The 24,120-nt window shown below is 46.4% G+C and overlaps 1 protein-coding gene across 9 annotated transcripts in view; it reads right to left on the minus strand.

Annotated features, from left to right (window-relative positions):
- The window catches only part of R3HDM1 (R3H domain containing 1), a 459,574-nt gene extending 435,788 nt beyond the window's left edge, over window positions 1–23,786 (minus strand). For 8 of the 9 annotated variants that reach the window (XM_086957295.1, XM_086957292.1, XM_086957298.1 and 5 more), the window contains exons 1-2: window positions 23,651–23,786; window positions 10,906–11,110 (exon numbers count right to left, since the gene is read on the minus strand). In XM_086957295.1, the coding sequence (XP_086813421.1) occupies window positions 10,906–11,073 (168 nt within the window). In that variant the 5' untranslated portion in view covers window positions 11,074–11,110; window positions 23,651–23,786. Of the gene's footprint in view, window positions 1–10,905; window positions 11,111–23,650 lie in introns of those variants that run through there. The other variant, XM_086957299.1, reaches the window with a different exon arrangement.
- Between the last annotated feature and the right edge of the window lie 334 nt (window positions 23,787–24,120).

Consider the following 24,120-nt stretch of genomic DNA (forward strand, 5'->3'; position numbering starts at 1 on the left):
TTGTAGGAAGTATTATCCTCTACATGCTTTCACCACAGTACGTTAATTGTCCAATATACTATTAAAATATTATCCTTATAGCCAAAACCTATATCTAGGTATAGGTTTTGGCTACAAGGATTATATGTTAATAGTATATTGGACAATAAACGTACTGTGGTGAAAGCATGTAGAGGATAATACTTCCTACAAAGCACTCAATTGATGTAACCCCTCTAGTATCACTATACAGCACATAATTCCAAGAACAATTAGTATTATCTTCTAGTCGGAGACTTGTTTTACTTCTTGAAAGCCTGACTGGACAGAAGAACAAGGGAAAAATGAGAGGCAAGAAAAGGTGACCACAGAAAAATATAGTTCAAGATACGTGTATAGGACATTCAAAAGTAACAAGAACAGCTGGGCAATAAGAAGGGTTAATTAAGTTAAGCACCTTGGACATTTGCTAAGTTATGAAAGACAAGAATTTGAAGATTTTGTCTCACGTCCCAGGGTTTTTCATTTTGCCAACATGTCCTTTACGTTGCATTTTCTCTACTTTCTAATCAATATATTCGACTGTTTTCTGCATACAAATGCTTTCATGCCACCTAGCAACTAGAATGTTGCTCTGGGGCTGTGATGAAATCCCTATGGTTGTATCCACAGCGGACCAGATCGTGTGAGATTTACCTACGAGGCAAAAGTATCAAACGTCATTAACTCTGGCAGGCTTCCTGAAATTCCGTAGATCTTAAAGAGAGAGGACACGGCTATACCCCTTCCACCCCCCTCCCCGAATAGACTGCAGCCAATGCTCCATTTTCGCTGTTTGTCCCTAAAAATAACAGACAATTCTACCCATCTCGGGCAAATCTAGGCTTCGATTTTACCAAAACTATACCACTGGGCCTGAACACTCAAGAATGATTAAAGTTAATGCCAAGGATGCATGGACTATACAAGTTGAACATCAGAGAAGCGGATTTAAAATGTATTTGCCCGTTCCAAACACTGCTATCATGCAACCTTTGTCACCTACAGGAACTAGCAAAAACAAAACTTAAATTCTTAACTTCAAATAACACTCTCTGGCTACTGCAGTCAATAGCAATAAACCTTAAACCGACAGTTTCCTTCTAAGGTGCACGAAGCCTTTGCAATATTTAGCAGCATGACTGTGGAGTGCAGGGTCCCACAAGAGAAGTGAAGTATCATTTTTGATGAGGAGTCAGTCAGGTCACAACCACAGATGTGTTTATGAAGGAGGCAGACAACCTCAACTCCGCACAGCGAACTAATCTAAGGAAGCCTTTCAGAGTGGAAGAGACAACCTTAAAGTTTAATATTACTCCAACTTATGTGCTAACAGTACAACAATTCTTCTATTGAAATCCCGGATATTCATAATTGGAAGTCAGAGGCATCGAAACTGCATTCATCCAAATAACCATCAGGTTATAAAAACACAGAAAAATAGCAAGAATTGCTGAAAAGCTGCAGACAATAGTAACAGGAACTTGGTTACATTGACCAGTCTTAACAAAAAAAAGACAACTGTTTCATGCAATGGTAAATGTATGCAATGATTTTTTTAAGACATTTTGGTTTTTAAAAAAAGTAAACGTCTACCACGAGTCGAAAGAATATTGCATGTGATTGAAAGTGCACCCACATAACTGACCCATTCTGCTCCCCACCTCTTCAAAATATTCACTTCAAAGAACATTTTACAAACTGTACCTTAATCTCCCTATCTTTATAGTCTTTAAGGCCATCACTTAGAATTTAGGCATTTATTGTTGGAAAGTCTTATCAAACTTGATGACAATGAGTAACAGAGAAATAGGCACAGATGGAATGTTCAGACAAACTAAATGTCTATAGAGAAATATGGGAAGTGAATTAGGGTGACTGAAGAGGCGTGCAGGCAAATCCATTCTATAGAATAAATGATTTGTTACAGATAAACAAACGACCTCAAGAAGCAAGCAAAGCAGAGGAACGGGATTTTGGAAAAACAAAAGTAAAATTCCGAAAATAATTAAGTGTAGACTCCCCCCACGTCCTCAGTGTTGCTTCCAGACCCCTAGTGTTGTTGGTTCTGTTCCACGTGTTGCTACAGCATCCCATGTAGCTTTCTCACACGCTTTTGTAAAATAAAGCTTTCACTGTTTTTTCTTTTTAATTGCCAATTTGATAAGGATAAGCAAAACAAAAGGGAGGAGAAAAATGTAAATGCTACTTACCAGTATGCATCTGTTCTTGGCATGTAGGGCTGCTGACATTCATATCTGTGCATAGATCGCCGCCTAGTGTTGGGTCCGGATGATTGCACATTGTTGTCCTGGAAGAGTCTTCGAAGTATCACGAGATAGGTGGCTCCTCCCCTGGACTACAGTGCGCATGGGCATCGCCTCCATCCCCAGATTGTTTTTAGCCATTGGCAGAGATGGAGTGAAGTATGTGAGTGATGCCCATGCTAAGAGCATATAAATATATGTAAAGGAATACTGCAGCTGCCACAGGCGCCGGGGAGGAGGGCGGGCGATATGAATGTCAGCAGCCCTACATGCCAAGAACAGATGCATACTGGTAAGTAGCATTTGCAGTTCGAGGCATGTGGGCTGCTGAATTCATATCTGTGCATAGAATACATAGCAGTGCTCCCCTCATTGGCGGCCGCCCGTGCCAGCTGCAGCAGTTTGAAAAAGTGTCTTGAGAACAGCCTGTCCAACAGCTGCCTGCTGTTTGGAGTGTACGTCTACGCAGTAATGTTTAGTAAAAGTATGTGTGGTAGACCATGTGGCTGCCCTACAAATATCTTCCAAAGGAATGTTCCCAAGGAAGGCCATAGAGGCCCCCAACTTTCTGGTGGAGTGGGCTCTCGGTGGAATTGTGAGAGTACGTTTAGCTTTAGCGTAACAGATTTGAATGCATTTCACAATCCACCTAGCAATACCAGCTTTGGAAATAGCGTTACCCTTGTGGTGTGAGGCAAAAGCAACGAAAAGTTGCTTGGTCTTTCGAAAATCTTTTGTCCTGTCAACGTAGTACATTAAGGCTCTTTTAACGTCAAGAGTGTGGATCATCCGCTCCGCCAGTGACTCGGGGTTTTGAAAGAACACTGGCAACTCGATTGTCTGGTTTAAGTGGAATTGAGATACCACCTTAGGCAAAAATTTAGGGTTAGTGCGGAGCACCACCCTGTTGGCATGGACTTGGAAAAAAGGCTCTTGGATGGTGAGTGCTTGCAACTCACTAACCCTCCGTAGCGATGTAACTGCTACCAAGAAAGCCACCTTCCAAGTTAGAAACTGCAGCTCACAAGAGTGCAGTGGCTCAAAAGGGGGACCCATCAGCCTTGTAAGAACCACATTGAGGTTCCATTCTGGAGCTGGTGGCGTCCGTGGTGGAATGACCCTTTTGAGCCCTTCCAGAAAGGCCTTAATAGAAGGTACCTTGAAAAGTGATAGGTGCCGCCTATTCTGGAGGTATGCGGCCATTGCAGACAGGTGAATGCGGATGGAAGAATACGCTAAATTGCATTGGTACAGATGGAAGAGGTAACAAATGATGTTCTGAATGGAAGCATCCAGCGGGTCAATGTTGTGGTTTGCACAATAAATGACGAACCGCTTCCATTTAGCCGCATAACATGCTCTAGTAGTGGGCTTCCTTGCCTCCCGAATGATGTCCATGCAATCGGGGGGAAGATTGAGGTAGCCAAACTCTAGGACTTCAGGAGCCAGATCGCCAGGTTGAGCTGTTGCGGATCTGGGTGCTGAATGTCGCCATGGCTCTGCGTCAGAAGGCTGGGAGTGAGGTGAAGCCTTTGATGCAGTACCACGGAAAGTTCCAGAAACGTGGTGTACCATGGTTGGCGAGCCCGCGTTGGAGCAACCAGAATGAGAGTCATCGAGTGTTGCCTGAGCTTGCGTGCCACCAGCGGAATCAGAGGTGCTGGGGGAAAAGCGTACGCAAATCTGCCTGACCAGTTCATCCACATCGCATTGCCCTGCGATTGCGGGTGTGGGAACCTGGCGGCGAAGCTTTGGCATTTTGCGTTCTCCCTTGTGGCGAACAGGTCTATCTCTGGATGACCCCACTTTTGGAAGTACGGTTGGAGTACTGATGGATGCATCTCCCACTCGTGCATTTGGTGGCTGTGCCTGCTGAGCAGGTCCGCCATCTGATTGTCCTTGCCTGGGAGGTGCTCCGCCATGAGGAAGATGTTCCTCTGAATGGCCCACTTCCACATGCTCTGAGCCAGATGAGACAGCTGCGGAGAGTGTGTGCCTCCCTGCTTCTGAATGTAGTACATGGTTGTCATGTCCGTCCGGATCAACACAACCTTGTTGCACAGATGTACTTTGAATGCCTTCAAGGCCATGAAGATTGCCATCAGTTCCAATACATTGATGTGCATCTTCCTTTGCTGTAACGTCCATAGTCCCTGCACTGTGTAGTGGAGTACATGTGCTCCCCAACCCTGGAGAGAGGCGTCCGTTGTCAGGATGATCTGTGGCACTGGCTCTTGAAACGTTTGGCCCTTGCAAAGGTTTTGTGGATTCCACCAATGCAGAGAGTTGTATGCCTGACCGCTCACCAACACTAGGTCTGTTAGTTGCCCATGAGCCTGAGTCCACTGACGTGCTAGGCACTCCTGGAGCGGACGCATATGTAACCTCGCGTGCGGGACGATGGAGATGCAGGAGGCCATCATGCCTATCAACTGCATGAACACCCTCGCTGGAAGCGAGTGCTGTGGTCTGAATCGTTGGATCAGCGTCTGGATACTGGCGATTCTCACTGAGTTTGGCTGCGCAGTGGCTACCAAAGTGTCTATTGTCGCGCCCAGATACTGCCGTACATGGGCGGGTTGGAGATGTGATTTTGGGTAATTCAGTGAGAATCCCAGATCGTGCAGGAGATGAATGGTGCGGGACACGTGGTTTGCGCACTGCTGTTCCGAACGTGCCTGAATGAGCCAGTCGTCCAGATACGGATAGACGTGGACGTTCTGGCGTCGTAGGTGCGCCGCCACAGTCGCCAGGCACTTTGTAAAAACTCTTGGCGCTGTGGTGACTCCGAAGGTCAGAACCCTGAACTGGTAGTGCTGGTCTTGGATTGTGAACCTGAGGTACTTCCTGTGGGAAGGATGCAGGGGAATGTGAAAGTATGCATCCTTGAGATCTAGCGTTGCCAGGAAGTCCCCCTGCTGAGGCAGAGGGAGAACCTGCTGCAACGTGAGCATATGAAAATGCTCTGACAGAATGTACCGGTTGAGGGGCCTGAGGTCCAGGATGGGCCTGAGGGATCCGTCCTTTTTGGGGATGAGGAAGTACAGAGAGTAAACTCCTGTACCCCTTTCTTGCAGTGGCACGAGCTCTATTGCTCCTTTTTGCAGCATGACTTTGACCTCCTGCTGCAACAAGAGCAAGTGCTCGCCGGACATAGGACGGCTTCTTGGAGGTATGTTTGGTGGTGTGGACGTGAGTTCCAGACAGTAACCGTACTGAATAAGAGATTTGACCCACCTGTCCGTGGTGATGGATTTCCACACGGGCAGGAACTGCTGGAGTCTCCCCCCGACTGGTGTTGTGTGGTCGGGGGGCAGTGACAAGGCGTCACTGTTTGTTGGTGGTGGAGGACCTGGAGCTGTTGTTTCCACGTCCCCTGCCTTTGACGTTGTTGCCCCTGTAACCGCCTCTACCCTTGTTGGTGTATGAGGTCTGGGTGTTGGTCTTGTAATACTGGGTGGATTGCGATGCCTTTCCCCTTGAGGTGCCTCTGTTACTGGAGCGGCGAAAAGAACCACCCCGAAACTGCTGTGACTGGAGGGCCCCCATAGACTTAGCAGTGTCCGTATCTTTCTTCATTTTCTCAAGGGTTGCGTCCACTTCAGGGCCAAACAGGTGGTCTGGATTAACTGTTTGATTTAAGATGGTTGTCTGTATGTCTGGTTTGAAGCCTGATATCCTAAGCCAGGCATGCCTACGCAGTAACACGCTAGTGTTCACAGCCCTGGAGGCGGTATCAGCCACATCCAATGCGCATTTAATGGAAGCATTGGTGATGAGCTTCCCCTCCTGAATTAACATTTCAGCTGCCTCCTTGTACTGATCAGGCAAGTGTTGCAGAAGTGTTTCAAGGGTGTCATAGTGCGCCCTATCGTAGCGTGCAAGTAGGGCCTGCGTGTTTGAAATGCGCCAAATATTAGCTGCCTGCGCAGCAATACGTTTGCCTGAGGCCTCAAAGATTTTGGATTCTTTGTCTGGGGGAGGAGCATCACCCGTGGTCTGCGAGTTCGCCCGTTTGCGTGCGTTGGATACCACCAACGAATCCAGTGGCAAGTGTCCCTTGATGTATGTTGGATCAGAGGGCGCTGCCTTGTATTTTTTGTCAATACGCGGATTAATGACTCGCGCCCGAGTGGGCTCCTTGAAGACCTCCGGCGCGTGCTTCAGCACTCCCTTGAGCATAGGCAATGTTTTGACCGACTTTTCAGCCATTGAGAAAGTGTCAAACAGAAAATCCTCATCCACAGGGTCCGCATGGAGTTCGACATCGTGGTTTGCTGCAGTCCTCTCAATCAGAGCATTGAAGGCTGCTGAGTCCTCTGTTGGAGAAGTTTTCGCTGCAAAAAGCTGCGGTTCGTGAGCCGACTGAGGGTCCACCGGGTCGCCTCCAGCAGACCAAGGTTCGTTGACCTCCTCCGGATCCGAGTACGCAGGATAATTGTACTTGTCTCCCTCATCTCCGTCACCTTCCCCAGTGTTAGAATGAGTTGGTGAGAGTTCTAGATTTTGTGGAGATGCCGGCTCCCTAGGGGCAGAAGTACCCGCAGAGTCCAACTTCCTTTTGAGTGGAATACGAAAATGTTCCAACACCGGCTCCGTGGTGATTTTTCTCTTAAGGAGAGATAGTTTGCCTGTGTCGGCGTCGATGACAACCTCTCGACGCTCCTCTTCTGCGAGTGGCTGTAGCCGAAGCTTCGACACTACCAAAGACGCTTTGGGCGTCGACACCGGCTTCAAAGGTACCTCGTCCCCATGCTTTGGAGCGAATGCCTTCGGCGTCTTCTTCGGCGGCAGCAGGAAGCGGATCGGCGTCTGCGCCTTGGCCGTCTGCTGTGCAGGCTTCGGCACCACACTCTTCGGTTCCGGGGCCGCTGCATCCTTCCGAATGCGTTGAAGGGACTCCGTGACCTTCTTTGTTAAGGACGGTGAGGGCTGGACCGGCTCGAGCGAATCCTCCGAGGCCGGAGTCGGGTCGACGAGTGGAGACACGGTCTTCGGAGCCGACACGTCACCACCCTTTCCCTTGACGGCCGGAATTGGCGCAGCCAGAGCCTTGGGGTCGTCTTGACGCTTCTTCGAGGGTCTTTTTGGGTCGTCGACCTCGACCATCTTCGGCGCCGACGCGGCCGCGTCGGTCGTCCTTGCCTTCGGCTTCGACGCCAGGAGCTTCTGGTCGGCCATCTTGGCTTGGCTTTTGGTGTTGGCGGCCATTTTGGGCTTCTTTGGAGCTTGAAGTCCCGGCAGTGAGACTTTCACTTTCGGTTTTGATACCGTTGGCGTGGTGCCCTGTGATTTCACTTTCAGTTTCTTAACCGGGAGTGGCGCGTCACCAATGTCCGTGGCTGGGCCCGTAGGCGGAGCCGTGGGACGAGTAGTAAGGTCTTGGGTAAGGCCCGAAGGCGATCCCTCGACCTGGGCCGTATCAAGGGGATTGACCCCGGAGTCAGTCTGGGGGTGCTCCTCTTCCGAGCTATCCCCCACGGTGGCAATGGCCCCGTCGTCGTCCCCTACCTCTCCGACGCCTTCATCAAACTCCTCGTCCCCCGCGTCGTAGTTTTCATCGTCCGACGCTGGGCTGGAGTCCGAAACTTGTAGGAAGGTGTCGTCACCAACATCTTCCTCGAAGATGTCGTCCGGCGGGGGCGCTGATAAGTGGGCCTGGAGTTGAGCGGCCCGACGAAGCTTGAGAGTTTTCTTGCACCGGAACTTTGAGCAGGCCATACATCTGGCCTCGTCATGGTCCGGCGACAGACATTGGTTGCACACTGGGTGCACGTCGAGGTGTGAATACTTGGAGGTGCACACCGGGCACCTCTTAAACGGAGTTCGTTCCATGGTAGTAGTCTGGAGCGTCGTGTAGGCCCGTCCGCGCCGACAGCACGCGGAGGGGCAGCATGAGTTTGGAGCTGATGAAATAACAACCCGAACGATGGACAATACCGACGCCCGTCCTAAAGACCTTTTGGTCTCAAGTTAGAAAAGTTAAACAACTATTGATTCCGACAGAGGGAACCGAAACACATCCGAACCCAATGGCGGAAAAAAACAATCTGGGGATGGAGGCGATGCCCATGCGCACTGTAGTCCAGGGGAGGAGCCACCTATCTCGTGATACTTCGAAGACTCTTCCGGGACAACAATGTGCAATCATCCGGACCCAACACTAGACGGCGATCTATGCACAGATATGAATTCAGCAGCCCACATGCCTCGAACAAACTGTTTGCGCCATTGTGTACGTGAGTGCAGGTTTGGGGTGCATGCCTACACAATGACACGATAGGCTTTTTTTGTATTTTAGGCGCGCACAAAAAAACAATACATCACAGGGGGACTGAAATGATAGTATTCAAAGGGTAAAAACATGGTAATAATATTAGCATGAAACTTAACAGCATCCAAAGCCTTATGAGCCAAAATGAAAGATGCAAGTAAGAGTAGATGGACGGAAGGATTTTACCTTGTATGGGCAGCAAAATCCAGTATTATCTTTGCAAAAAAAAAATCTGACTCAAACAGCCCTTCCTAGTCATAACTGTGACACTAAATTTGGGGAAAATTGGTAACAGTGGTGGTACGAACCAACAATGCAAACGCCAGTCACACCTGTCCCACATACGGTTTACGCTCCTGTATGGTGTGGCATTAATCACCTCTTAACCGACAACAGGCACCATCATCTTTATTGGTAAGGAAAAAACAGTAGGCAAAACAAAATCACATATGATAACAATGCCCCAAAAAAAGAGTGCAAACATTCACAAGTGATTAGATTTTTTTAGGCATGTACACTGTACCAAGCCTTAGGTAAAGAACAATTATTTCATTTCTGACAAAAACATTAAACTTGCTGCAGTGACACAAAAATCATTTTCTGCATACTATCCAATTCTGAGATGTACAATAGTCCCACATGCATTGCAATGGGATTAACACCATAAGGGGAAGAATGAAAACGAAACAGCTGATAGCATAAGGTGAGAGAAATAAGCATATTTTAAAGATTGCCAACAATGGCTATTTCATACAACTGCACTGTCAAGCCGCAACAAAATAGAAATCTGCTTAAAATTTCCTCCAGAAACTAAGCGTTAATGTACGATTAAAACACCATACAGAACCAAGCATTCGTAAACCCAATAGGCCTTGCCTATGCAAGAGCTATTGGCTTTGCCAATATCTTTTAGCCATGTTGTACACCAGTATGGCTGCTGTTCAGCATGGCTGAAAGTTAGTGGCGCAGAGGAGAATGTTGTTGAGTATCCTAAAGTGGAATGGTGAAGAGTGGATAGAGTATTGTAGAGTGGAGTGGCAGAGAGTGTTGTGTATTGGAGTGGCATAGTGTGCAGTCACGTAGTGTGGTGCACAGTGGAGTGGTGTAGAGTGGACTGGTGTAGAGTGTTTTGGCGTGTACTGTTGGAGGGTATTGTGTTGGAGTATAGTGCCGTAGACTGCAGTAGCACGGAGTGCAGCCTCGTAGAATGCATTGTCGTAGATTAGAGAGGTGCATAGTAGAATGCAGTGGCGCAGAGCTGAATGATGGAGCGGGTAGTGGTGGCGGAAAGTACAGTAATGTAGTGGTGCAGAGTTAAGTGGCACAGAGTGCAGTGTCGTAGACTAGAATGAGTGAAGTGGCATACAGTGAAGTGGTGCAGGGTAGAGTGCAGTTGCGTGAAGTGGCATAGAGTGTAATGGCATAGAGTGCAGTGTTGCAGAGTGGTGTAGAGTATAGTGGCATAGAGTGGAGTTGTGGACAGTAGATTGGTGTGGCCTAGAATGGAGTGGTGTAGACTGGAGTGGTGTAGAGTGCAGTGGCGAAGAGTGGAGTGGTACAGAAGAGAGGCGTAGTGCGAAGTGGTGCAGAGTAGAGTGCAGTTTCAGAGTGCAGTGGTACAGATTAGAGTGGAGTGGTGCAGAGTGGAGTGGTACAGAAGAGAGGCGTAGTGCGAAGTGGTGCAGAGTAGAGTGCAGTTTCAGAGTGCAGTGGTACAGATTAGAGTGCAGTGGCGAAGAGTGGAGTGGTACAGAAGAGAGGCGTAGTGCGAAGTGGTGCAGAGTAGAGTGCAGTTTCAGAGTGCAGTGGTACAGATTAGAGTGGAGTGGTGCAGAGTGGAGTGCCGTACAGTGGAGTATGCATGGTGTGGTAACACTGTCATTACAGCAACATATTTTCAATGGAAATAAATACCCATTACATTTGCACAGACATACACTTTTACTAATGCAACTATATGAGCACAAACAAAAATGTGTGGAAATTGCATTACTTCTGTGTAATGTTTAGTTTTGATCATAATAAAGTATTTGTTTCCAACATACTTGAGAATGACAAGATAAAAAATGTAAAGGACTGTTTACAGAAAATGATTTTGTAGAAGAATACCGTAAATACAGTTTAGGCAACGGGAGGGATGAACTGCACGTGGACAGTTTAAAGGAAATAAAACCAGCAAATGCAAAGCAACAACATGTGAGTTACAAAGCCAATAGCAAGTAACAGGCAGGATGCATTCCTAGGTCAACTTTCTGAAAGTCCCCAAGATGTCTTTAGTAAATGCAGACAGCTGTGCTGTTTGGTAGACTGTAACCTAAAAAGGAAGTAAACAAAAAAGTGTCTTACCTGTGAATCATTTTTGTCAGTGCAATTATCATCCTTCTCAGCTTGTATTTGCTCTTGGCTTTCAGATTTGATCAGTATGTCAGATGGAGTGGAGTCCTTCGCGTCTGCCACGGATCCCTTCATTGCTTCTGTGTGTTCATTTACAGTGGCAGTATCAGACATCCTCATTAGAGGTCACTTGGAAATTCTACAGCAAATACACAACCTTTGCAAAAGATGAGAAGATTGAGAATTCATTTTTTTATGCTTGCTATAGCTGGATCTTTAACTGCAAAATCAAATATTTGTACACATAAAAAAAAATCAAAGAACAGCATTGTAGCATCTATCTTACTGTATTTGGATCATCTGAAATAACGCTCTATTTTACCTCCTACACAAGAACCTCAATCACTAAATCTACATTCAGATTGATTATTGCAAAAAAATTTGACGCATGAGGCTGGGTTTCCAAGAATGTGTAAATAAAGGTGTCACATCGCTCTGAGGTAAAACGTAGGAAGAAGCACTCAAGAAAAACCGTTAACAACAATATTTTCAGCAAGACGTTTTCATCAATAGCTCTTTTGTTGCCAACCACATTTGGGATGCGATGAGACAGCCAGAAAACCTGGGCCAGTGCAGAGAGCTGGGGCAATGGGTTCCCCCACTACTGGATCTAATACATGGATGTCATGTTGTCAATCTTTAAAAGGATTGTCTTACCTGAAATTAGCTTAAAGAAGGCTCTGATGGTTAGACAAATGGCTAATAGTTTCAAGTAAGTGATGTGCAGCCTCTGGTACAGAGGCATCCAGGTGCCCTGTACAGTCATGTCATCCAGGTGCCCTGTACAGTCATGTCATTCAGGTAAACACCTCACCCCACGAGGTAAACGCCAGTGGTAATCGTCGGCTGTGGGAGGAGGTCTAAAAAGTAACTGCTAAGCTGTATGCAGTTTCTATATCACCACAGCTTAGCGCTAAACCATGGTCGTTACCAAACTAGATCTTCCCAGTGTCCTTACGTTTGAGCCCACTGCAACGCGAGGCACTCCTGTAGATGTTGCATGGGCAACCTGACATGGCACTACTGGAATGCACAAGGCTATCATCTCAAACAGTTTCAGGACAGTTCTTACAGGGAGAGGATGTTGTGTCGAACAAAAAGGAAGTTGCTAAGCTTTCCTTGTGACTGTTTAGTACTAAGCCAAATAAGGGCTGTATCTGCTGAGGCTGATGGCGTGATTTCTTGATATTGATGTTGATGGTGAACCCTAACTTGTGGAGTAGGGATAATACTCTGAGTGTGTGCTAGACATTATTGCCTTCTGCTGCTCTTTATAATCCATGTATGGAAAGACATGAATAACATTTCTGCATATGATAGCTGCCACCACTTCTAAGCACTGCATGAACACCTTAGCGGCCATAGTGACCCTGAATGTTAACACCTTGAACTAGTAGAGTTGTCCGCTTACCACGAAGTGAAGGTACTGGTGGTGTGCTGGATGAATGGGGATGAGGAAGTATGCATCTTTCTGATCCAGCACCGACATGGAGATGTCTTGGTGGAGCACAGGGATGACATCTTCTAGAGTTACCTTGTAACAATTAACTTGTTCAGTGGTCCAAGGTGTACCATCAGCGCAAGAGTGAGTAGTCTTTCTTAGGTACGATGTAGTTGGTGTTGGAGCACCAATTCGATAGCACCCTTAGTGAGGAGCGCTGGAACTACTACTTCAAAAAGCTGTAAGTGGTCTGAGCTAAAGGCTTTGTCATGTGGCGAGATGCTAGTTGGCATGGCAAAGAATTCAAGCAATATCCTTGGCATGTGATGGAGAGTACCCACGGATTTGAGTTCAAGTCCTACCACTTAGAAATGTCCCACCTCAGTCTTCCCCAGACAAGTAACATAACCAAGGGGATGGGGTGCAGCATATGGGGAGTCACTGCTTAGCGGCTCAGGTGCCTCCACTGCCTCTGCCATGACCATTACTCCTGTATACACCCCGCTGGAAGGTGTTGGTCTGCTGTGGGTCTTAATACGGCTTCTGCTGCTGCTGGTAGGGAAGTCTCTGGCACAAGACTGCAGCTTTAGCAATGCCTCTGCTCTGCTTTCTGGAATAGGGTGGCAAGCAAAAAAAAAAAAGTGGATTTAGGCCCAGATCTCTGTACTGGGGTAGTGTGTTTGACATTGTTCAACATTCCATACATCATTTGTTCTTTTTGTTTTTGTTGCCCTCCCCATGCCACCGGAGTCTAGCTATCCTAGCAGATATGGGGTGATATCCGGAAACCGGTCCTAGGATGCTGGTTTCTGATCGGTGCCTGGCCAGGCCGTTCGAGCTGGACTGTTCCCATGGGAAGCAGGGTCAAGACTGATTTGCTTATGGCTGGGTCCAAATTGCAATGGCGTGGTGAGCAAAAAACAATGGATTTAAGACCAAATCTGTGTACTGGGTTTGATAGTTTGAAACTGTTCAGCATTCCATTTATCATTTAGTCTTTTTGCTTTCTGCAACAGGCAGTACTTGCTTGATTATGCTCCGTTAGTGTCCTTTTTGATTTTCTTGAGCATCTAGTCCACCTGCGGCCGACCTAATGCTCGCCGTCAAAAGGAATATTAAGGCAGTGCTGCTGTACCTCTGCCCAGAATCCTCACATCTTAAACCAGGAATCCCTATGAAGGAGGAGGCTGGTGTTAATCTCCCTGCAGCCATATCAGCTGCGTATAGGGCACATTTGATACTGATACTGCTATTGATTTTGCCCTCAGCCTTTAGCTCTTGGCTGTGCTTCCTGTGGGAGTCTAAGATACTTGATGAGCTCCTTCATCTCCTCTCAATGATGGCAAGAATAGTGGGAAAGAAGGCCCAAAAAGTTGATGATACGCAGTGGGTGGAGGCTCTCAGCGCCACATGCTTGCCTGCAGTATTTATGCACTTTGACTCATCAGGGGACGGGGCATCCCATGTTGCTTGTGCTGAGGTCCATTTAAATGCTGTATTCACAACTAGTAAGTCTGGGACAACCTGGCCACGGATATAGAAAAGTTGTTGTGGAGTGGGTATATTTGTTTGGGACCCTTGGTGTCACAAACTTAGCCTTACCAGGATTCTTAAAGTTGCCCATAACCAAACCTCAACATTCTATATAATACGGGAGGTACTGAAATGTCCACACTGTCGAAATAAGAGTCTTCAGGAGGAAACTGTACTCTTCTTTCACAGTGTTAATTTTGTCCTTGTGGTGTTGGGCAACCTGTTGGATGACTGCATGGTACACAATTGTATCATCAGCTGGCGAGGATTTAGCATGAGAAGGGTTAGCAGGGCAGCATGCCACCACAGCTTGCGGCGAGTCCATGATGGTTCTCTCTGGTACCGGAGGGTATTCTTGCAGATGAATGCACAACCGGTGTCAGAGTATCTTGTAAGGTGGCGAGTGGCACAGGTTGCAGACAATGTGCTGGTCACTCCAGGGATACTTGGCACTACACTGGGCCAAACTAGGAAGTGGGAAGATTCAATGCCCTCACCATTACATGCATTCTCCAAGCTACAGTCCGAAAATAATCAAGGATAAGTTAGATTGAAGTCCAATGGTCGGTGTCGACCAGAAGTCGTCCCAGGCATCATGGGTTAAATCTCTTGGCAGGCACAGTAGTGTATTCCAGTCACAGCTAAGAATTGGAAGATGAATATTGATATCCTAGAAATCCAGCAACGCTAGCCAAAGATTTGAAAAATATTTGTGAACTGCATTTTAGGAGGAGCAGCTATATGCATGTATAGATTTGCTAATGCGAAAACCTGAGTGTTTTTGCAAGTTCATTTTCCCTCCAACCACTTTTTTCCTAACTCTGGAAGAAGATTTTTCCTCTGCCATTGTCAGGAGTAAATTTCCAACATTTCTCAGTCTGGGAAAATATTAGAGAAGAGTTGTTGAAAACATGCAAGTTAGTAGGTTTGCACAGACTCAAAAGGGCATTCCAAACCTTGATCTATTGCTTGCCACTACCTTCAGTCCCAGCATGTATATCTGCGGAAACGAGGCAACATATAGGGATTGCTAGTATTCAAACACTACTATGGTATGAGCTCTGCATAATCAGAGAGGCTATATAGGAGCTCCAACATAATAAGATTGTTGCCATAATGTGTTGCTGGCACTACATGGCACCAGAGGGACAAGTGGATTTTGTTACAGGACAAGTATATTCATGAAGCAACCTGCCCCACGGAAAAGTAGGTATTTTAATAAATTCCACACCCCTGACTGCAGTGGTTGACTTCTAGCCTTCCACCCTTGACAGGTAGGGAGGGACTACTTTTCTTTTTTTAATATGCCTTCTGCACTCTGTGAGGGTGATTTGCTTTTCTCACTCTCCTACTTGCGTTGTCTTTATATTTTTGTATATTATCTTTAAAACATTTTTTATCAAGGGGCCAGCAGCTGCACACTGCTTCAGGTCTGTTTGCTTTTGGGCCTGTGCTCTCCCAGCCCCACTTTAAAATGTTTAAGATTTGCTTCTTTTAAAACAGGCATTGGCATAGCCAATAGGTCTCGCCTTTGGGACCTTATAAGTGTTTAGCCATGCAACAGTTGATTTTGTTGCACCAAGGATATTGTGCTGCATAACTAAATACTTATAAGGTTCCAACAGCGAAACCTATTGGCTATGCCAATGCTTGTTATAATTAGGAAGGATTACAATTATTCTCCTTGCCCTTTTGGGGCAGAGGAACAGGTTATTGTGCTCCCTGGTTGAAAAGGGAGTGTACCTCCTCCTGCAGCTGTCTTTGATCCCCCCCGACTGATTGTTCGAATGCAAGGTGGTATGGAATTCCAAGTAGTATTCTAATTGGATGACTGTGAAGACCCAATTGTCTGGCGTGATTTCCTCCATCTGTTGAAAGTAGATGCACCCTTTCCTTGAACTCCACTACCGTTCCCTCATCTGTTGCCTCTGAAGCCTCCTCTGAACAACATATTATGAGGCTGTCCCTTCTTAATCGCATGCTGGTGTCGAAAACCAGGCCTGCTGGTTTGGGTTTTAGGTGCCCCCACAGCCTTAGCTATGTGTGTCCCACTTGCCATTTTCTAGCACTGTGTCCACTTGAGGCGAAAAAAGTGTTTCCATGGAAGTAGACCTTGATGAACTATTGTTGTATGTCTAAAAAGAGGCCTGAGACAATAAGCCAAACCGGTCTTCTGAATAGGAGATTAGTTTTAATCTCATATAAAATCAGTGTCGGCTGCATCCAGACTGCTGCTTATATTGGAGTTGGAAATTATCGTTCCTGTGTACACCTACTTCTTGCCTCTTTTGGTAGGCCTGTTGCAGATACTTCACCAGCTGCTCCATACCCTCCCAGTAGTACCCCTACAACCACTTTCTTGCTTGCAGCATCGATTTTGTGGCTCTCTTTGCCCAGAGGCAGAGCCTCCTCATACCATGTGCATAAGCCTCGTTCGGACGGTGTGAAATACAAGAGAGTCAGGCGGTACATGGTCTGTTGATATTTGAGGGTATCTCAAGCAAGAACTTATATTTAATTTTTACAGTGCCTTGAAATTTTCTGTTGAACACTTGGACATGCTCTTGAGCAATGTCAGGAACAAAACCCAACTCTCAATCTTAGATACGGTCTCCACTAGAAATACTTCTTCCTCTTCCATAACCTGCAGCACCACCTTATGGTGATCTATAGCTGTCTGGATGATTGGGATTTGCTTTTGTGTCATGCTATGGTGAAGCCTTACTGGGTAGGGTTTGAAAAGGGGATATTCCTGGGGGTCCAAGATATAATTGTGCCACAGATTATCTTCCCTCTCAGTTGGGCTAGGCTCATAGTAAGGATCATGCTGATCTGTTTTATGTTGATGGTTCGAGTCACTGTGTTGTAACCAGGAGAGAGTGCTGGTGATTGTGGTGAAGTTATAGGACTAACACAAGTGCAAATTACTAAAGTGCTTTTTGAGGTTAGGGAAACGTTCTGCACCCCTGAGATGTGACCACCTCAAAGTTAAGCGTTCTCTTTTTTAGGTGGCCGTGAACCTGCTTTGTGTTGTAGAGGGTGAGATAGCATCTGTCATGCCTGAGGATGTATGCAAAAATGTGCTCTGCCTGAAATCAGGCTTTTCAGGCAGCTCTAATAAAGGCATCAGCTCACCAGATATATATATATATATATATACAGGCGTCTACGTCTACCTAATAAAAGAGATCACTGCCAAAGCCGTTATTTCTCTGCCGCTGGGTTCAGAGGGTGTTTTGAGGTTTCAAGGCATGGCCCCTTTGCTTGAGGTCTCTCTAGAGCAGAGTTGAGCAGTCTAGGCCAAGCAGCCTTTGGGACCATGGCCAGATGTATCAAGCCTATTTGCATTAGCAAACGGCCTGATTCGCAGAGTCAGGCCGTTTGCAAAGGCAAAAAGGCATTTTAATCTGTATTAATCCCAAATTCCAATTCAGTAACATTTTACTGAATCGAGATTTTGGATTGAGAATAAATACCGATTTGGTATTTGGAAGGGGCAAGTTTAGGGTGTCCAGTGCTTAATTTAAGCCGGTGGTTTCCGGTGCTCAGCACCGGCATTAATTGTCAACACTGAAATTATAACAGTCTGCCACATGGTGGCGCTACTCATAATTTAGAGACAAGCAGAACAAGGGTTGTTTATGAAAAGAAAGAACATAAAAAATTATGAATGCCTGCCTCCACACCATTCCTTTAGGTTTGGGGACTTGAAATAATCTACACTGTCACACTTGCAGGCGAGAAAGATGGAAGTTGTTTTGGCAGCGATGACAGGGGCAGTCGATGGTGCAAGTTGCAGGGGCCTCCTGGTCGGGCCCTGGCACTTATTTTACAAATTAAGCTCGGAAGGTGTCCCTTCCAAATACTGAAATGGAATGGTATGTGCTATTGTTTTGCGACCTAATTCTGGTGACAAAACAATCAACGAGGACCATGCCCCAATGAAACTCCCAAAAAGTTTGAAATAATTAAAACACTGTGAATCATGGCTTCAATGACGCTGTCCACGTAGAACTCTGCCCTATATTATTCCGGACGTTTAGAAGCGTTTCATTTTAAAATTGATTTTTTTTAAATTATAAAAAAGGGTGATCCTACTGAAATAACAAATTAACACAAATGCACTGCTGGACAGGTATTCAAAACTTTAAGCCAGGATAAGTCTATGTAAACTGGAAGATTAAGTAGTTGGTTACATTTTCATTCCCTTATAAAAAAAATGCTTCACAGCAAAGTATGCTACAACTCCCAATATTTTGGTACTGTCCTCAATGGTCCATATAATTATGAAGGTGAGGAGACACAAACTGAAGTTTCAAGTTCAGAAATCGATGTAAGCGATTTCTGTGGACAGTGCTTAAACTTTGTAATGGCAGAGTACGCACCACCTTCTTCCTGGAGTTTAATTAACAAAGGAGAAGGGCCACGAGGCCCCTCTTAATGGAGCGCTACATGGCCCTAGGGAACACCACCTCCTCAGGGTCGACACCAGCAATGTCCAGGGGTGCCCACCCGCAGGATATTGCAGTCTGCTGTATCTTGGTGGGAGCAGTGCTCCTGCCAAGCTATAGCAAACTCAGCTCTGCTTTCAGCAAGCTAGAGCAGAAAACTGTCTCGCTGGCTGAAAGCAGAGCATGTCTGTTTCCCTACCCGCTGTCAAGCGAGCAGGGAAACCGACACATTGCTCTGAGATCCAGGGAGCTGCATGGTAACAGCTCCCTGGGTCTCAAATCAATGCTGGATCCTGCAGGAGGAGGGGACAGGGCAGGGACCGCGGGGGCCATCAGGCTCCCCGCAGGCCTATTAGAAGTGTGTGCCCTGTTAAATGGGTAGGTCTAGGGGATGGGGTCCCCATGCCCCAATTTGGCCCAGGGAGAGGGGCCGCACAACCCCCCTCCCAATCTGTAAAAGGCCAGGCCCTGGGGTATGGGACCCCAGGGTCCAAAATCGGGGGGGTCCACTCCCCTCTTTTACAAATAATAAAAAAATGTAAGGATATGGCCAGGCTCCAGGGGATGGGGTACCCCCGGCGCAGATATCGGCCTAGGAAAGGGGCAGTGCGTCCCCCACCTCTTTTTAGTGTACAAAAAAAACAATATGTAAAAACAACAAAAAAGGCCCGGCCCGGAGGATGGGGTACCCGGGCCGAAAATGACCCAAGGAAGGGTGCTGAGGGTCCTTGGTGTCCAAGAACCCCTTCTGTTACCTACATCCACACAGCGCGATTGCTGAGAGGACTAAAAGGCCACACCCCCTTTCTCCACCACTCTGCAAGCATGCATTCTTTCACGCTGCTGGTTGGGGAATGAAATCCACTTTACTCGTACAGCCTCAGGACTAAAGTGGACTTCTTCCCCCAACCGGTAGTGCGCCAGGAGGCCCGTTTGCAGAGTGGTGGAGAAAAGGGGTATGGCCTCCGACAACCTCTCAGCAATCCTGCTGTGTGGGACTTACTGGAGGTAACAGGAGGGAAAGGTTATGTTATGTTATGTTATGTTATGTTATAGAGTTTTTTATATAGCGTGCAGCGACTCACAGGGAGTGTCCCGACGCTTTCCACCCTCAGCTCATAATGAGATAACACAACACAGCTAAAAACAGGCAACAAAAACAAAACAAAAGCAGTAATGAGCAGTAATGAACACACTAAGAGTTAAAAAGCCAGGTCTTCAGGCCCCTCCTAAACTGGAGTAAATTAACAGTACTCCGCAAAGCGAATGGAAGCTGATTCCAAAGCTGGGGGGCTCTGCATCCGAAAGACCGCCCTCCCGCACGAGCCTTCCTCACCCGTGGAACCACAGCTCTACACAGAGCTTCCGAACGGAGGGAGCGCGCCGGACGATAGAAAGTCAGTCTCCTCTGCAGGTATCCCGCTCCTGAACCATGCAGAGCCTTGTGCATCAGGGTCAGGGATTTGAACTGGATCCTCTTCCTGATGGGGAGCCAATGGAGCGACTGGAGCAACCCAGACGCTCGGGCATGTCTCCCTAGACCAAAAATCGCCCGGGCAGCAGAATTCTGCACCACTTGAAGGCGCTGGACCAGATAGTCGGGAAGGCCAAGAAACAGAGCATTGGCATAATCTAGCCTGGACCCGACTAGAGCCTGCACTGTAGTCCTCCTATGCTCCTCAGATAACAAAGGCAAAAATTTGCGGAGCATTTTCAATAGTCCATAGCAAGTGCCGGCTAGGCCGAGAATGTGAGTGCGGAGCGACAGCTGATTGTCGAGCTTAACGCCCAGGTTTTTGGCCACCACAGAGGACTGTACAGGAGGGCTCATGTCGGACGGCCACCAATGCTGCCATTCCGGATCGGCAACGCAACCAAAAAAAAGAATCTCAGACTTTCCCGAGTTGGCCCTCAGACCGTTCCGCTGGAACCAGTCGAAGACCAGCGCGAGGCAGTCCCGGACTCTCTCTCCCACAAACTCTTGATCTTTCCCGCATGTGAAGAGGAGTTGCGTGTCGTCGGCATAAGAGACGATCTGGGCCCCATACGCCTCTACCAAGGCCGCCAGAGGGGACATAAAGATGTTAAATAATGTGGGGCTCAACACAGAACCCTGTGGAACCCCAACTCCCAGTGGCGGCATCTCGGCGGAGCTCTGGGAGACCCAGACCGTCTGGCGGCGGCCTTCCAGGAAAGAGGTAAACCACCTCAACACCGTTCCCCTCAGGCCGATGTCATAAAGCCTGGATAGAAGCGTCTTGTGGGGGACGGTGTCGAAAGCCGCCGAAAGATCTAACATGACCAGCATGGCCCTGCCGCCGGCATCAAGAGTTTCCCTGATGATCTCAGTCACCTCAATCAGAGCAGTTTCCGTACTAAAATTAGGGCGGAAGCCCGATTGAGATGGATGGAGCAGATTGTTAGCTTCCAAAAAACTAGAAAGGGCACCGTGAGCATGTTTTTCCGTCAGCTTCGCTAGTGCAGGTAGCAGCGAAATAGGCCTGTAGTTCGCCAGAACTTCAGTGTCAAGGCCCGGTTTTTTTAGGAGGGGGATCACCATCGCTCTTTTCCAAGAGCTAGGGACCCGCCCCTCCCTCAGGGAGGCATTTAGGATAGGGTTGACTAAAGGGTTCACCACTGGCGCCATACCAGCCAAAAATTTGGCGGGGCAGGGATCAAGGTGGGGGGCCAACTACCCCTCCTGTTACCTTTAGTAAGTCCCACCCAGCAGAACTGCTGAGATGTCTTCGGAGGCCATGCCCTCTTTCTCCACCACTCTGCAAACATGTCTTCTGGTGCACTACTGGTTGGGGGATGAAGTCTACTTTACTCCTGAGGAACCTGGGGGCCAAAAAGCCCTCCTAGTACATCCTGTAAGTCTTACAAAGCGGGATTCCTGAGAGCTGGTGGGAATCCCACCCCCTTTTCCACCACTCTGGAAACGCTACTACTTAAAACAAATCCTTAGAAATTCACTGCAAAAACCAAAGGTTACAGAGACATAGTTCGGATTTAGCATTAAAAAAAACATTATAAATTCACTGAAAAAAACAAAGGTTACAGGGATGTTATAGTTAGGCTGGATCTCACTGAACGAACTAGAACACGTGCCCCTGCAATGAACTGCTTATGACCTCACATATTACATCATTCATGACATGGTCAGTGACATCCCCGATGACATAATCCACAGAATCACAGACTCACCCACTCACACCTCCATATAACATTTCATACACCCACTACCACTTCCACACTAACATTCACAAACCCATATCAGTACTTACACAGTGATTCATAGACCCACACATCCACTCACTCATTCTTACAGACACTCATGCACCCACTGTCACTAATACAGCCACCAACATACCCACTCATACACCCATACAGCCACTCACACATTGAGTCAGTCATCCATAAAGATACTCACACTTCCAAGCAGCCAATCAGACAGCCATTTACTCACAAATAGTTACACACTCACTCACTCATACAGCTACTTAAAAGGTACTCACTCTCTATACAGTAACACAAGTATACACTCACCTATACAGCTACTCACATTCACTCACTCACACCCACACAGTCAGGCATAAACCGCTTCACTCACCTATACTGCCTTTCACATACCCAGTTACTCACCCATATACCACTGATAAATCTACTCACTCTCCAATACAGCCCCTCACACATGCAATCACTAACCCATACAGCCACTGACTCCCTCATCCATAGAGAAAGTCACACACCCCCTCATCGACCCACTCAGACACCCAACTGACTGATTGATACAGACATTCCCATAACCAGTTACTCACCCATACATTCTCTGAGACACCTAATCACTCAGTTATACATTGTCAAGTAGCCCCTGAATCATCCATACAGGAATCCATACATCCACTGGTTCACCAATACACCTTGGTATATATATTTAACACTGATAAACGTTTCACCAACACTCACAGACACTGGATGATGAAATTTGAGATGTCAGGAGTGATGTCACGGATCAGGTCATGAGTGATGTAATATGTGAGGTCATAAGCAATGCATTGCGGGGGTGCAAATTATAGTACCTCAGCTGACTAACTGCTGAATTTCACCCGTTTTGTACGAGTGAAATCTGAGCCTTACTATAAAATTCAGTTAATAGATATATATATATATACATACACACACACACATACATATATACATAGAATACATAACTTTGTTCTTACATTTTGGGTGGTAATGTCATGCATTGTAAAGACAGGTTGTGGTAAAAAAACTGCGTGGTAAAGGCATGCATTGTAAATATGCATGCGCTGAAAAACGTTTGTTGTTGTTGCATGCGTGGTTCAGACTGTGTTGTAATTGTGGTTTCCCTACAAATGGTCTTTTGCTATCAGGGGTCAGTATAGCCCAGTAGGAGTACTAGATATTCTCATTACATGGCCTCAAATGGTAAAACACCAACACTAGAAAAACGGAGTCAAATGAAGAAGCCTATTTAGAATAGAAGAGCAGGGACACTACATTTCTTATTTAGCCAATACCCACTTTCCATTGTGCAGATGATTTTTCTTGTGGTTTCCAGAGTCATTTAGGTCCTTTGTTGAGAAGCTATACAATTCTGCATAAAATGCAATCTATGTATCTCAATAAATTTTGTAGGAAGCAGAAGACACTGAGGTGAGCTGTGAACACCGCCAGGTTGCAAGAGAATGCCAAATCAAACTATACACGTACTCAGACTGGCACCACAGTTTTACAATTTAAGATTGTGTGAGGAAAATACACATGCAGTTTCAGTAAATCGCAGCTGAGCAAATAGTTGAGTCTTTTCCACATCCAGCTACAAAGAACAAAATGTTGACCTTGCACTGGCAATAGGTGGACCTACAGATGCAACACTGGCCAGCTCAGATTAGAAAGAAATCCAAGAATTTAACTTAGAAATATAAATCCAGACATCGATCAAACATAAGATCTCTACAGACTTGAACTGGTTGCATAAATTTAAAATGCAGGACAGGGCTATACTCTATACTTCAAAAAGATGACTCTACAGTTAATCCGTCAGTAACATCCTTTTTCCAAATGATTCAGGTTATTATGATGGGTAAAGATGAGAAGAGTAGATAAGGGGAATACAGCTGAAACTACAGACTCACTCAAATGTGAAGGGCTATAAAGTACAAACTAAGCATTGTATGTTAATGTATTAATGCATTCTTCAATCATTACATTACCCTGGATTTAGGAATCAACACAAGATAATTACCTGACGTATTCTACAGTGATGTGCTTGTGGAGTCCCACGAAGATAAAATAAATTAACCCAAGGGCCTTTTTCACAGTGGTAGACCAGGGTGTCAGTTGCAAAGAACCATCTGGAACCTGGCAGGAGGCGTCCCATGTCCTTGTCACCAGTGCAGAGTTCTGGGCTGAACAATATTGCCCTTGATCAGGTATAACATGCCTTTCAAAAGCCTGCAAGAGAAAATGCCATTAATAAAGCGGTCACAAAAGAAAATTAGTTCATAACACATTCCAAGATAAAACATATACCTATGACAAAGGAGGCAGTAGACCTAACAACATTTTGGAGATTATAAGTGCACAGTGTGTCACTTCCATCTGTGCATCTAAGGACAAAAAGATATCCAATTGCACTTTCCTGCCATTTTTCACGAAATGAGTGCTGTAATTTACTACTGCTGTCCCCAGGATGTCCAACATTCTGAAAAATAT

The sequence above is a fragment of the Lissotriton vulgaris genome, chromosome 2_1 (genome assembly GCF_964263255.1).
Source record: "Lissotriton vulgaris chromosome 2_1, aLisVul1.2, whole genome shotgun sequence".
Lineage (NCBI taxonomy): Eukaryota > Metazoa > Chordata > Amphibia > Caudata > Salamandridae > Lissotriton > Lissotriton vulgaris.